The sequence below is a fragment of the Vombatus ursinus genome, unplaced genomic scaffold (assembly GCF_900497805.2).
Source record: "Vombatus ursinus unplaced genomic scaffold, bare-nosed wombat genome assembly UNPS02014816.1, whole genome shotgun sequence".
Classification (NCBI taxonomy): domain Eukaryota; kingdom Metazoa; phylum Chordata; class Mammalia; order Diprotodontia; family Vombatidae; genus Vombatus; species Vombatus ursinus.
Window position 1 is genome coordinate 17,649,075 of NW_020954594.1, and position 16,721 is coordinate 17,665,795.

The 16,721-nt window shown below is 34.5% G+C and overlaps 1 protein-coding gene across 1 annotated transcript in view; it reads left to right on the top strand.

The window, feature by feature from the left end:
- LRP1B (LDL receptor related protein 1B) overlaps positions 1-16,721 on the top strand; it is a 2,189,733-nt gene that overhangs the window by 1,004,212 nt on the left and 1,168,800 nt on the right. Inside the window, exon 6 of the mRNA XM_027835590.1 lies at positions 1,394-1,651. Within this exon, the coding sequence (XP_027691391.1) occupies positions 1,394-1,651 (258 nt within the window). The remainder of the gene's footprint in view (positions 1-1,393; positions 1,652-16,721) is intronic.

Below are 16,721 nucleotides of genomic sequence, written 5' to 3' on the forward strand. Positions count from 1 at the left end.
TAACTAATTAAGGTAGTTACTTAAAGCAGGATGGGGATGTTTGATTGATTTATGAGAACCTCAGCCTTCCACTATGTTCCATGGATGTGCTGCTTCCATAGAAGTTGTCTTCTCTATGTGTGGTGGAGAAGGGAAGAAAGATTATGGAAGAAGGCATCTTTTGAATTAGAAAGAGGGATCTAAATGAAACATTTGTCAATTCATTTTCTAAAAAAATAGATATTATATATTAATGGTGTCAGAATGGAAGCTTATTTGATCCTTTTATCCACAATAAATACATTTGATACTTTTCTTCATTTATAATCTCCAACATCATTGCATGGTGGAATGAAGAAATGCTGCTTCTGAATTCCTACAGGAATCTCATCTTTTGCTGGATTTCTTATGTATTAACTTTTTTTTTTAAGAAGCAAGTGCTTGGAAAGCTCCCCCATGACAATCAAAACCTGATTTTATGCTTTCATTCTCAGCACTTTTAGCACTTTTACTTGAGAAACTGAAGCAAAATATTGTGTTGGCCATTCTACAACCTGCCCAGAAACCACACTGACTTTAAAGAATGTAGTTTAACACTGGAATCACCCAGCTCTAATTAAGCATGTGCTTTTCTGGTTCTCTAAAAATTGTGACATGGAAAGATTGGACACCCAGGCAGTGTTCATCAAAAGCTCATTAGTCCTAATGTCAGTTCTGATGCATGTTCAGAAATGTGACATTGAATAAGCTGCTCTAACCTCTGGTCTCTTGGTTCCCTTAATGTATGGTGGGAGGACCTTATTCAGAGGAGTATTGGAAGAAAGAGCTTAGAAATCATTATTTCTCTCTATAGCTTCTAAGGAAATGTGTGGCTCAGCACTTCTGTTAGATCATGGTGCAAATGAGGCCAAGCTTACAGGTTTGCTCTCTCTCTAGGCTATTTAGTTCTGTTCTGCTCCATAGACTGTGCTTCTAACCTCATATATCCATCTCAAAAAAACATACCAGTGGTCACTGGGGGGTGGGAGACTGGGCTATATGTTGTAAACAGATCAGACCAAATGCATCATCATTAATAAAAAAAAATTGAAAGCACTTGATTTACTGAACATAGGTTACTATCATCATCTTCATATACAAAAAATACATTACTGAGGAAATAAAGGGTATCAGTGTTTAGTGGAATATTTTCCACAAAGAAGTAAACTGAAATAGAAAATCAGTGAGGCAGCTAGTGACATGGGTTCTGTGAAACAAATAAGTAGTCTAGATGCACTCGCTCCATGTGAGCATTTACTTTAAAGGATGTAATTTCTAAAAACATGTTAACTTTTAATGAATAATGCAAAGGAGGTGATAAACTACTTCTCTTTTTTCTTTTAATGATCACTTTTCTTTCTCTCTTTTGTTTCAGAACCCAGTGACAGGCCCCCAGTTCTGTTGATCACAAATTATGAAACAATTGAGGTATTGTATCTCAATGGAAGCGAAGTGGCAGCCCTGAGTTCAGGGAAAAGAAAGGAAATTCACACTTTGGATTTTATTTATAACGAGGATAAAATTTGTTGGATTGAATCAAGAGAATCTTCAAATCAAATGAAATGTACCCAAATAACAACAACTGGACAATTAACAGATGAATGGATAATCAACATTCTTCAATCCCTCCACAGTAAGTGTTTTAATTCAGATTGCCCATCACCTCTTACGGATTTCTTTTGCAGACCAAAATATTCTCAGATTTCCTTGCATGATTGAAAACTATCAGAAATTTCATGCTTTCCAATATTTTGTGTATTTTCAGTTTCTCCCCTCATGCATTTAAACTTTCTGTGGAGATAGTTATTGAGTTGATGATACTGATTCCTCTCTCAAAGCACTTCAATCAATGCTGGCTGCTTTGTTTTGTTTCCACAGGCTGCAAGCATGGTGTGTGGTAGACAAGGTAGGCTACGTAAAACAGAAAGTCAGCGAAGGACAGGGACTTGTGGATTGTGTGCCATCCCATTGTAGTGTCTTATAAAATTTTTTGAGGACAATTAGTTTTGCAGTGATATAAATTACAATATGCTAATTAATGACACCTATCTAAGATTGCTACATCTTTCTTAGAGTAGCAGAGCTTTTGTAAATCTCAGTTCCAGCAGTGCTTCTGAATTGTGTTATATGTTGCATATCTCTCACTTTTTGAAAGAGGTGAAACAGTATGCATCTTCACATTATTATAACCTGCACCCTTTTTGGGGAAATACTCCTGGGTGTGTATGTGTGTGTGACTAATTGGAAACATTTATGCTTGGTATACATTTTCCAAGTGTATACACACACACACACACACACACACACACACACACACACACCACATACATACATATATAATTAATTTTATTTTCAGCTCCAAATTTTCCCCCTTTTCTCACCCTCTCCCCAATCCACTGAGAAGTCAAGAAATATGATACCCATTACACATGTGAAGTCATACCAAACATATTTCCACATCCCTGTGCATACACATGCATTTATGCACATATATTTTTGTAGATATACATATATATGTGTGTGTGTCTGTGTGTGTGTGTATATACCATTCACACATTCACATATAGAGAAATGCCTTGAAAAATATTCTTGAGAATTTTCACAGCATTCCTTTATATTATAATTTACTACAAGGCTTGACATCACCAATTCACTGTATATAAAAATCTGCAGAAAAATAAGAAAGAAAAACGTTCACAGTCAAATAGAGGAAGAAAAAAACAGACAGTGCTATGATAACATTATGTAAAGTTTTCAAGTGTGGGAGATACTGTGGTTTAGAATCAATAATTTTGTCTTATTAAGGCTTTTGAGGTACAATCAATGAAAGGGGAAAATTGATGAAGTAAATGATTCTCATCAAATATAGAGAAATAAAATTATACAATATCCAATGAGTGATTTTGGCAGATTTAATAATATATTTGTGACAAAAATGAGAAAATAGGACATTTAAAGTGTTAATTGAATGCATGTTTATGTGAATAGAAAAGAAAGGTTTCATCACAATATAATTAGAAGCTTTGGAGATCTTCTTAGCATAGCTAAAATAATTGACAAGTCCTTAAGAGTGACAATGGGTCATAAATTCCCTAAGCTATTAGCTATGTTTGATATTTCAAAGAAGCTATAGAGAGACTGTCATAGAAAATAGTAAATAACGGAGTAGCAGTAGAGAAAGCAACTGGAGGGCTCCTTGACAGTGTGAATGTCATAGATGTTAGCCCCAGACAGATGTTAGAGTACTAGAGCTGATAACATTACCAATTAATTATTCAACACAAGCCTGGTCCCATTCATATAAGGTAATTCTTTAGCCAATACAATTGCAGTTGACCCAGACCTATTCAATGCAAAACAGATGGGTGGCTATTACAGTCAAAAAATATTTCCAGAAAAAGGCATCTCAAACCTGTAAACAAACTATTCCCTTGTTAATATGCTTCATGGCAGGAATAAGCCTTTTCAAAATACATATTTCTACTCATAAGCAAAATATATTTCCTTTAAAATGTTATGTATAGCAAATGTATAGCCATATAGCCAATATATAGCCATATATCAGTGAAATAATAACTTATATTTGTGTTTCATTTATAAAACAGTTATTTATAAGGTTTTTTTTAAAGGAAACTTTTTGACTAAGAAGTTTGTAAAACTGAATTAATTTTAACAGAAAAAGTTATGCAATGGACATTTTTTTAAATTAGAATAAATTATTTTTGGTCAAGTCAGCTTTAAATTGTGTAATTTTCTTAGTCACTTTGGATAAAAAATTGATTAAAAGTGTGGAGGTAATTTAATGGAGTGGGGCAAGGCTATGTAATTGCTCATAAAATAAGTATTTTATTGAGCCACAAAAATAGCTGTATTATTATATTATGGGCTATGCATCCGAGATAACAATTCTTGAATTGATGATAAATTTGAATATTCCTTGGATCGATGATGACTTAAAATCTCAGTTGCACTGCCTAAGGAAAAATTATGAATTGATTGAAGTCAGCTTGAATACTTGTCATTTTTTCACTCCTCAGAGATTATCTCTTAGGCTCTTTTTCCCTTTATTTTTAATCTCTACTTTGAATTTTCACAAAGAGTTTGTTCCTTTTAAAAAGGAATATATGTTGCCAGATATAGTGATAGCGGTGTTTGAGGGGAAGAGAAGGGGACTGCTATTTGGGGAGAAGAGAAGGGTACTGGCAATGGTGGATCTTTTAAGCTTGGGAGTTCTGAACTGCAGTGGCCAACTACATTAGGTGTCTGCAGTAAATCATTCACCAACATACATTTGCTTAAAATACTATTTTACAGAGAATTCACATAAGATAGGCCTTCACATGATGGTCAGAAGTGATAAAAAAATCCTCTCAAGGTCTCTTTGAAGAATATTTTGGTATCAATTGTGATACATGGGAGACACTGGCGCAGTATCAGGCATGCCTGCATCAAAGAAAGCAATGTGCTCTATGAGCAAAGCAGAATTGTGGTATCTCAAAAGTAATGTGGGATGCACAAATATGGAGACATCTCCCTCTCAAATGGTCATATGTACTATTTGTACTCAATCTACAGTCAAGCCTTCCAAGATCATATTGGTATGATCAGCCACAGCTGGACACATTACCTGTACATTAACCTCAATGTCATGATGTCATTTTGGTACTCTAAGAGCACAAAGGACAAGGAACAATGTCCATGAGAGGAGAGGAAGGCCATAAGGCTACCAGGGGAAAAGAGAACTAAGTCCTTTACATATCTAATCAGAGATACAGTGGCAATGGCCAGTGAGATCAAGCTATGAGCATCTACTGAACTTCTAGACTACGAGAGATGAAGCAATAGGAGAATAGAAGAGAAAAGAAGAGAGGAGAGGACAAGAGAGGAGGACAGGAGAAAATGAGGAAAAAACACACCCTATTGAAGACATGTGAGGGAATTATACACTATGGGTTGTATCAGTTTGTAGAGGGAAAACTATATTTAAATTTGCAACTTGTGTAGAAAGAAGCAAACAGTGTATTAAAGAACCGACACAGCTAGTATTCTAAGAGTATGACTCAATAATGAGGGTGCTTTTTGAGAGTAACACCTCTGAGGAAGATAAGACTTATTCTTTGTGAAGAGATAAAAGAGAGTTTAAGTTTCCAATTGCTGGCTTTCATTTTCTTTCTTAAATTTGCCTAAATTTTTACCTCATCATTTACCCAAGTGGCAAAAAATAAAAATAAAAAGACAAAACAAAACTTACACATATTTTGATGAAAAATAACCTTGGTACAGTCATATTCCAGTTAAGAACTTAGCAGTCACACACATTTTTAACAGCTAATTCTTTCCCAAAATATTTCTTGGTTAGAGGATATGCTCAGATACCATCTGTAATTAAAAAAAAGTTTATTTCATTACACATGACTTGTCAACTTCCCTTTCTTCCAGAATCCCCCCAACTAAGGTCAGGAAAGAGAAAGGTGTTTACTGAAGTAGTTAGAAGTCCTGTAGACTCTTTGGCTAGATGACTACAGAAAGTTATGCTGAGGGTTCTCAGTACTCTCCCTATGCCAGGTAGTATCAAGCTTATAAACTGTCCTTCTAGACTTTCTTCACATTATTATCATATGCATTCTCCAGGGAAGTAGGAAATAGATTCAAAGGTACAGATACAAAAAATGGAGTGTTGAATGCAAGGAAAAGCAAATACACCAGTGTAGATGGATCATAGAGTACATAGAAATAAGAAACTAAAGTGTAAGAAGAATGGAAAGTTAGGAAGGGATTGTCCAGATAATGAAAAGCTTTAAATAGTAAATGGCAGACTTTATATTTGATCTTCTGGGTAACAGGGAGCCATTGGATTTTATTTAATAAGCAGATGTCATGGTCAGATATAATGGAGAATAAAGGATATGATCCTAAAGAGTAATTGTCTTAAAATGAAACAAAATAAAACTTGTGAAAAAAAATTGTATCATGCAGAATGATAACAATGAGAAAATGTGCCAAAACTCTTGAGAATAAATCTTTACAGGAAAATTTATATCTCTATAAACTTTCATCAAAAAAAAAGGGGAAAAAAGAGATCATGGATGCCACTGAACAAAAAATACAAATAATCCCTCAAAAAATCTCCAAGTAGTAAACACACGCGCACACACACATACACACACACACACACACACACACATCCTGAAAATCAAAGAAGAATTTGAGTTGGAAATAAATACACACAAGTCTTCTTGATTTATTATTAAAGAGTTCTTTTTGGAGAAGACTAATAAAATGGAAAACCATTACCTAGTGTGAATTTAGAAAATAGAAGAAAACTGAATCAGCAAAATTGAAAATTAAAAATGTTCATCCAAATTTGATGAGTAAATAAAGAAAATTATTAGAAATAATTATGCCTGATTGTATAACTAAAAATTGAAAACATAAATAGATGAATATTTACCAAAATAGGAAATAGCCACATTAACAAAACAAGAAATTGACAATTAAAAAAAATCAGATACAAAAATTGAACAAGTAATAAATAGACTATGAAATAAAACAACTCAGGACCAGCTGGAATTCAATCAAAATTTAAGTAACAATTACCTAAAAAAAGTCAGGAACTATTGCCAAAGATTTTCTCTCCATATGTTGACATAAATGTGACTTTTTGATATGTTCCATTATAGTTATACTTTTCTTAATGTTGAGCCATCCTTGTATTCTTGATATAGTCAGGCCTATTAGTCATTCAACTAACATTTTATTTTATTTTAATAGTATTTTATTTTTCCCCAATTACATGCCAAGACAATTTTCAGCATTTATTTTTATAAGATTTTGAGTTCCAAATTTGTCTCCTTCCCTCACCCTCCCACTCTTCCAAAAATAGTAGGCAATTTGATATAAGTTATACGTGTGCTATATTTCCATATTAGTTGAAGTTGTGAAAGAAGAAACAGATTAAATGAAAAAAAAACACAAAAAAAGAATAAAGTAAGTGAAAAAATATGCTTCAATCTGTATTTAGAGTCCATCAGTTCTTTATCTGGATGTGAATAGCATTTTCCTTCATTAGTCTTTGCACTTGTCTTGAATTATTGTGTTGCTGAGAAGAACTGAGTTATTCATAGTTGATCATCACACAATGTTGCTGATACAGTATACAATGTTTCCCTGGTTTTGTTCATTTCGCTTTGCATCAGTTCGTACAAGTTTTTCCAGGTTTTTCTGAAATTTGCCTGTTCATCATTTCTTGTTGCACAATATTATTCCATTATGTTCATATACCACAGTTTGTTTAGCCATTCCCCAGTTGATGGGCATCCCTTCAATTTCCAATATTTTGCCAACATGGAAAGGCTGCTATAAATATTTTTGTACATGTAGGTCCTTTTCTCTTTTTTTATGATCTCTTTGGGATACAGACCTACTAGTGGTATTACTAGTTCAAAGGGTATGCAAGATTTGGTTGCCTTTTAGGCATAGTTCCAAATTGCTCTCCAAAATGGTTTAATCAGTTCACAACTCCACCAACAATGCCTTAGTGTCCCAATTTTCCAACATCCTCTCCAACATTCATCATTTTACTTTTTTGTCACATTAGCCAATATGATAGGTGTGAGTTGGTACCTCAGAGTTGTTTTAATTTATTTCTCTAATTTTCATTGCTCTAAATCTCTAATTTAAGTCTAAAGTGACTTAAAGCACTTCTTAATATGTCATAGATAGCTTTGCTTTCTTCATCTGAAAACTGCCTGTTCATATCCTTTGACCATTTATCAGTTGGCCAATGGTTTGTGTTCTTATAAATCTGGGAGGTCTCTATATATTAGAGAAATAAGGCCTTTATCAGAGACACTTGATGAAAGATTGCTTCCCAGCTTTCTGTTTTTTTCTTCTAATCTTTGTTGCATTGGTTTTGTTTGTATAAAAGCTTTTTTTATTTTAATATTATCAAAATTATCAATTTTGCATTTCATAATGTTCTCTATCTCTTGTTTGGTCATGAATTCTTCCCTTCCACATAAATGTGACAGGAGACTACTCCTGGCTCTTCTAATTTGCTTATGGTGTCACTATGTCTGAATCAGGTACCCATTTTGACCTTGGTATATAGTGTGTAATGTTGGTCTATACCTAGTTTGTGTCTTATCATTTTCTAGTTTTCCCAGAAGATTTTGTCAAATAGTGAGTTCTTATCCCAAAAGCTTTGGGTTTCTCAAACACTAGTTTACTATGGTCATTGACTACTGTGTCTTGTATACCTAAACTATTCCACTGATTTATCACTTATTTCTTAGCCAGTACCAGATAGTTCTTATGATTACTGCTTTATAATATAGTTTGAGATCTGGTATTGCCTTGCCACCTTCCTTCATATTTTTTTCATTAATTCCCTTGATTCTTGATCTTTTCTTCTTCCAGATGAATTTTGTTGTTATTTCTTCTAGCTCTATCAAATGATTTTTGGTAGTCTGTTTAGTATGGCACTAAATAAGTAAATTAGGTTAGGCAGAATTGTCATTTTTATTATATTGGCTCAGCCTACCCATGAGCAATTGCTATTTTTCCAATTGTTTAGATCTGGCTTTATTTGTGTAAAAACTATTTTGTAATTTTGTTCATTTAGTTCCTGGGTGTGTGTTGGCAGGTAGACTCCCAAGTATTTTATATTGTTTTCAGTTATTTTCAATGAAATTTCTCTTTCTATCTCTTGATTCTAAGCTTTGTTGGTCATATAAAGAAATGCTGATGATTTATGTGGGTTTATCTTATGTCTTGAAGCTTTGCTAAAGTTGTTAATTATTTCAAGTAATATTTTTAGTTGGTTCTCTAGGATTCTCTAAGTATACCATCATATCATATGCAAAGAGTGGTAGTTTTGTTTCCTCATTGCCTGTTCTAATTTCTTCAATTTATTTTTCTTCTCATTGCTATAGGTAACATTTCTAGTACTATATTGCATAATAGTGGTGATAATGGGCATCCTTGCTTTACTCCTAATCTTATTGGGAAGGCTTCTAGCTTATACCCATTATAAATAATGTTTGCTATTTGTTTTAGATAGATTCTGCTTGTCACTTTAAAGAAAGTTCCATTTATTCCCATGCTCTCTAGTATTTTTAATAGGAATGGGTGCTATATTTTGTCAGAAGCTTTATCAGCATCTATGGAGATAATGATATGATTTCTTTTGGTTTTGTTATTGATAAGGTCTGTTATGTTGATAGTTTTCCTAATATTGAATCAACCCTGCATTCTTGGTATAAATCCCACCTGGTCATAGGGCATAATCCTTGTGATATATTGCTAGTATTTTGTTCAAAATTTTTGCATTGATGTTCATTGGGGAAATTGGTTTATAACTTTTTTTTTTAAATCTCTTCCTGGTTTAGATATCAGCATACATTTACATCATAAAAGGAGTTTGGTAGGGCTCCTTTGCCTCTTATCTGAAATAGTTTATACAGTAATGTTCTTTAAATGTTTGGTAGAATTCATTTTTGAACTCATTTGGCCCTGAGAATTTTTTTTGGGGGGGAGTTCATTAATGGCTTGTTCAATTTCTTTTTTTAATATGGAGTTATTTAGGCATTCTTTTTCTTGATCTGTTAATCTAGGTAATTTATATTTTCATAAATATTCCTCAATTTCACCCAGATTATCAGATTTATTGGCATATAATTGGAAAAAATATTTTCTAATGATTGCTTTAATTTTTTCTTCATTGGTGGTGATTTCATCCTTTTCATTTTTGATGCTGCATATTTGGTTTTCTTCTTTCTTTTTTTAAACATCAAATAACCAATGATTTATCTATGTTATTGGGTTTTTTTCTCATTAAACCACCGATTTTTATTTATTACTTCAATTGTTTGTTGTTGTTGTTGTTGTTGTTGTTGTTTTACTTTCAGTTTTATTAATATCAACTTTGATTTTCAGGATTTCCAATTTAGTGCTCATTTGAGGATTTTTAATTTGTTTTTTCTCTAGTTTTTTAGTTACATGCCCAATTCAATGATCTGCTCTTTCTCTATTTTGTTGAAGTAAGAATTTGGAGAAATAAATTTGCCCTTAAGTACTGCTTTTGGTGTATCCCATAAATTTGATATGTTGTCTCATTGTCATTTTCTTTAATGAAATTTTGATTATTTCTATGATTTGTTCTTTGACCTACTTATTTTTTAGGATTAGATTATTTAGTTTCCAAATAATTTATTAATCTGTCTTTCCACTTCCATTTGTTGAATATTATTTTCATTGTATTACAATCCAGAAATAACACATTTAACATTTCTGCCTTTATAAATTTGATTTTGAGGTTTTTATGCCCTAATACATGATCACTTTTTGTGTAGGTGCCATGTTCTGCTAAGAGAAATTTAAGGTATATTCCTTTCCATTCCCATTCATTCTTTTTTCTCTGAAGGTCTGTTATATCTTACTTTTCTAATATTCTATTTACCTCCTTAATTTCTTGCTTATTTTTCAGTTGGATTTATCAAATTCTGAGAGGGGACAGTTGAGGTTGCTCACTAGTATAATTTTGCTTTTTATTTCTTCCTGTAAATCACTTAACTTCTCCTTTAAGAATTTGGATGCTATACCACTTGTTGCATATATGTTTAGTATTGATAATGCTTTGTTGTCTGTGGTACCTTTTAGCGAGATTTGGTTTCCTCCGTTATCTCTTTTAATTAGATCTGTTTTTGCTTTCACTTTGTTTGAAATCAGGATTGCTACTCCTCCTTTTCTTTTCTTTTCTTTTCTTTTCTTTTCTTTTCTTTTCTTTTCTTTTCTTTTTTTTTTTTACGTCAGCTGAAGCATAATAGATTCTGTTCCCACCCCTTACCTTTATTCTGTGTGTGTCTATCTGCTTCAAATGTATTTCTTGTGAACATATTGTAGGATTCTGGTTTTAATTTAATTGGCCTTTTGCACCTCTTCATATGAATAATTTACCCCATTCTGCCTCTCCCTTACTTCTGCACACAGTGTATTTCTCTTTCTCATTCTTTATTTTCATGTCATTCCCTCAAATTCATCTTATACCCATGTTCTTTGTTTATGTACATTCCTTCTAGTTGTACTATTAAGGGTAAAAAAATTTAAGGATTAAAAGTATCATCTTCCCATGTATGGATATAAACAGTTTACCTCTATTGAATCCCTTATGTTTTCTTTTCCCTTTTTACCTGTTTATGCTTCTCTTGGGTCTTGATATTGGAGATCAATTTTTTGGTTTAATTCTGGTCTTCTACTTATGAAAGCTTGAAATCCTTCTATTTCATTGAATTACCATTTTTTCCCTTGATGTATTATGCTCAATTTCACCAGGTAAGTGATTCTTGGTTGTAGTCCTAGTTCCTTTGCCCTTCAAAATATCATTTTCCATGAACTCCAATCTTTTAATGTTGCAGCTACTAAGTCCTGTGTAATTGTTATTGTGGCTCTCCAACATTTGAATTATTTCTTTCTGGCTACTTGACTTAACCTCATATTTCTGAAATTTGACCATAATGTTCCTTGGAGTTTTTATTTGGGGAACTCTTTCATGAGATGATCAGTGAATTTTTTCAATGCCTATTTTGCCCTCTGGCTCCAAGATATCAGGGCAGTTTTCCCTGATAATTTCTTGAAAGATGCTATCCAGGTCCTCCTTTTGATTATGGCTTTCAGGTAGTCCAATGATTCTAATATTGTCTCTCCTAGATCTATTTTCCAGGTCACTTGTTTTTTCCATGAGGTATTTTACATTTTCTGACATTTTTTCACTCTTTTGAATGCGTTTGATAGATTCCTGATGTCTCATAGAATCATTAGCTTCCACTGGCCCATTTCTAATTTTAAGGAGTTGCTTTTCTCAATTAGCTTTTGTATTTTCTTTTCTATTTGGACAATTCTACTTTTAAAGCAGATGTTTTCTTTTTTCATAATTCTCTTGTATCACTCTCATTTCTTTCCCCAATTTTTCTTCTACTTCTCTTATATGATTTTAAGCTCTTTTTTTTTTGAGCTCTTCCATGAGTTCTTTCTAGGTTTGAGGGTACTTCCTCTTTTTCTTTGGGATTTTGACCATAGGTGGTTTGATATTGTTGTCCTCTTCTGAAATTATGTCTTAATCTTCCCTGTCATCATAATAACTTTCTGTGATCAGATTGTTGTTGTTGTTGTTATTTTTAGTTATTGTTGTTGTTTGCTCATCTTTTTTGGTCTTTTTTCCTTTCTTTTAATTTTAGCTCTGCTCTTGGGGTGGAAGGGGCACTGTCTCAGGCTTCTTGTGCCAATGTATGCAGGTCCTGCTTGTTTACCTGATGCTGCACTGATGTTGCCCTGAGGCCCAGAGGGGATTCTTGAGTCAGGTGCTATGCTGAGGGTGTATGGTGGAAGGTGGCTGGTGCTGCTGAACTCCTTAGGGGTCTGGCATCTTACCTGGTGTTGAGCCAAGGTCCTACTAATGGTGTCTGGCATGTTCTGAGACCAGTAGGCTGTTTCTGAATTTCCCTGGGGATACACTAAAGCACATGGTGGTTCTCAGAGTTGGAGTCTGACATTCACCTGGCTATGTTAAGGCCTGCTGGGGGTCCTAGTGTGGGGATTCACCTGCTCCACTGAACTGGAGCTCAGGATCTCCCTCTGGTTTACTGAGGTGAGGCTTGCTTCTGGCTTGCTGGGGTGTTTCCTGTCCTAGACTGTGTTCTCCTTTTACCCAAGTGAGACAGACCTTTCCTGCTGATCTTTCAAGTTTCTTGGGCTCAAAGATTATTTCCTCTCATCTCTTTTGCTGGTTCTCCTGTTCCAGAATTTGTTTTAGGGTGCAATTTTATGGTGGTTTAGAGCTTTATATGGGAGAGTTATGACAATTTACTGCTTACTCTGCCATATTGGCTCCCAGAACCATCCCAACTAGCATTTTAAACCACCTACTATGTGTCAGGTACTATGTTAAGCACTAGAAATACAAATAAAGGTATTATTACAATCTTTTGATATATTGCTGTAACCTATCTGCTATTATTCTTTAACATTTTTACGTTAATTTTCATGTTATGATAGTATATAGTTTTCTTTCTCTGCTTTATCTCTTTTTAGAAGGTGATTGATAAGATATATTTCATCTTTATTATTGTGAATAACATATAATAAAAGTTATCATTTTTTTTAAATTGCTATTGATATATGTTTTTTTATATTACTTAAAATTACCTACATCTCTCTTCCTCCCCACTCCCGTTGTTATAATCCTTATAACAATGATGTCAAGAATTCTTTTTTTTTGAGACTGATTCTCCCTATCTCACTCAGGCTGGAAGTATAGTGACCACTGACAAGCTCAACCCCGCTACTGATTGTCATGGAAACTTTGCGCTTACCTGTCTCTGATCTGGGCCAATTCTCATTTCTTTAAGCATCCTAGTGATCCTCTCTTACAAACTTCTGCAAATGTGGATTCTGACCCTTTCAATCTACTTCGACTTCTCTCTGGAAAGTCACAAATTATCTCTAAAATGATGTAGCCTAATGACCTTTTTTCAGTGGTCTTCCTTCTTGTTCTCTCTGCAACTTTTGATATTGACTACTCCCTTCTCCTGGATACATTCTGCTATGATTCCTTTGGTTTTTATAATCCAATACAATAAAATTATATATACATATATATTATACATAATAATATAATTTATAATAATATGGAAGTCTTGGTTCTCCTTCTTCCTGACTACTTTTCAGTTTTCTTTGCTGGATCATCATCGTCATCAATATCATGCTTTCAGTAAGCATACCCCCAAGATTCTGTGTTAGGCCCTCTTTTCTTCTCTCTTTATACTTTCTCAAGTGCTGACCTTACCAGTTCTCATGTGTAACTGACTCCCAGATCTTTATGTTCAACTGTAATTTGTCTTTTGATCTTCAGTTTTGCATCTCCAACTGCCTCCTGAAGATTTTAAACTAGATATTGGAAGCATATATTTTTAGACATGCTCCATGCAACTTTTTTTGTTTTGTTTAAGTGTTCTTATTTGTCACATGGGAGGCATCTAAAGGGTAATGCACATTCACTGGAAAGTGATAATGAAATTTAAAAAGAAAAGAGCATCATACACACATATATACACATACCTGCATATATACATGTGTGAGGGTATGTGTGTGTATGTGTGTGTGTCTGTGTGTCTGTGTGTGTGTGTAATCTAAAGGACACAATTATTTCTGTGATGGATATTATAACTGATCATAAATTCTATCTACCCTAAACCTATCAAGGACTTAGAAGAGCACATGAGCTCCACAGTTCTTAGAAAGTGAGAAAGAAATAGAAAAAAAAAACCCTGCAAAACAAGAACTTTACTACTCAACTCAGTTCCAAGTCAGAGCTGATCCTAGATTAACAATAAAGGCCCAGAGCTTCCCTAGGCCACCAGAAAGGAAAGCACAGCTGGGAAGAAAACGATTGACCATCTTGGTCACAGCTAGCAGAAGAGGGAGAAAACTCCATCTGCTTTGGTATCTGGCAGGCAAGAAGGAGACAGGAAACAAGGTCAAGGGCTAAATTTCAAAATCCCTGTGAAATACTTTCATTCAAATTAGATCACATGCTTTCAGCCATGTTTCTGCTTTATACTTTATGCTCACTCCAGGTCCAAGTGTTACAGTGTTTATATTGCAAGGCTGGCTAATAGAAGTAGTAAGTTTGGAACAAAAAGGATATACAACTCCTAATTAGTGAACAGGAAGCCAACTCTTCAGTGCCATCCACAGAACTCCTTTAGGACAGATTTCAGGATCAAGAGGTTCTAATTCCACTTGAAGACAAAAAAGTTGTTCAGTCATTCCTGTGACCCATTGGGGGTTATTCTTGTAATGACATGAGCTGGCTGGAGGCAGGCTGCATCATTTTACCACTCCTACCCTAATTAAATAGCTTCTTCAATATATCACGTATTTTTGCTCTCTCTCCCTCCCTCTCTCTCTCTCTCTCTCTCTCTCTCTCTCTCTCACCCCTTTGTGCTATGACACTACTGAAAAAAAGGGAAGGAATAGATGGGTTAAGGAATCAGTATGCCAGAGAAAGCAAGGAGCTGGGGAGCTAGGGACAACACCTAACACTCCTTCCCCTGGTTCCCTAGAGTTTCATTCTTTCAGTGTTGAAAACATTAAGGCAGAAAACATTTCCTTCATACCAGTTCTGAAGGAATTGATCCCTAAAGAGACAAAAGGTTGATTGAGAAAGGGATACCACAAATTAAAGGTATAGAACTTCTCAGAATACAAATTCCTCTTAGGGTGTCTTGCTGTGAGTCTCCTAGATTTTCTACTCTGAAATAACCTCTTTCAGCAAACTGAAAAGACAATCAGATTATCAGTATCAGAGGAGGCCTTGATGGTATTTCATATAATTCCAGTCCAGTTGCCTCCATTAGGATTGGGAGTTGATTTCAACATGGTTCCAGCTGCACTGCCTGTGTGGTTTTGATCATGCTAAATTTAAGTTGTTGGTAAAACATTTCCTACTAAACTTTTTGAGACAGTTTGACTAAAGGAAAGAGAAAAATAGTCTGATAATACAAAAGAATGGAAGTCAGGGAAAAATTTTTTTTTGGGGGGGAGGATGTTTAATTCCAATGAGAAGGAAAATGAATATGTAGTCTGAGTGGAAAGAGTAAAGGGAGAATTGATGGAGCCATATATTGAAGGAGATGGGGGACTCAAAAGGATAAGTGACAGAAGTATCCTAGGAAAAGGAAGAGCAGTTTGCATTTTGAATCAGTGGCTGGAGATGAGATTTGATGAAATTTGCAACAGGAAAAAAGTACGGTATAGAGGTTTGATGAAATTTGCAACAGGAAAAAAGTACGGTATAGAGGTTGAGATTGGAGTGAGTAGCTTCAATCTATTCAGTGAAGTAATAAAGACCAGCCAAACCTGAAGTGAGCTGAGAAGTGCCATATTGAATAGCAATCTGTCCAAAATATATTATACACTTCCCTGCTTCCCAGCCTTCTTATTCCCCTTTCTGAAATCCATAATTGAGGCAAACTAATTTTCTGGTTATTCCTTAGGCAAGGCACTTCATCTCCTGTCTCTGGGTCCTCTTCCCCATAGGTACTCTTTCTTCAACTTTGCCTATTAAATCCCTTGTTTTCTTCAGGACTCAACTCAAGTAGCACCTATTACATGAAGCCTTTCCTGATCCTCTAGTTCCTAGTGCTCTCTCTCCTCAAATTACTCTGGAGTTATTTTTTTTAACATATTCTAGATATTATTATTTATGAGTTGTGATCTGCATCATGAGAAGGAACTGCCAAATTGGTAAGATCACAGTTCCATTTGAATATACAACTTCAATAGTTATTGCTATATAGGGTGGCATTGGCTGTAAATATATATAATATATTAATATAATATATATAATATGTAAACTATATTGTAATATATGTTTATTATAGGGGATATTTTAGGATGTTACATCTTTAGTCACTACTGTCACCACTCTCCCTTTATTCATTCTCTCTCTGTCTCTCTCCCTTTCCCATGTCCCTCCTTCCCTCTTCCCTCCCTTCCTCTTTCCTTTCCCCTTGCCTTCTTCTCCCCTCCCTTCTCCTTCCTTCCTTTTCCTTCCTGTCCCTCCTCTTTCCCTCCCTTACTTCCCCCCTCCCTTTCCCTTTGTTTCTCTGCTTCTCTTTAGACTGCTTTCTCTCTTCTTCCCCCCC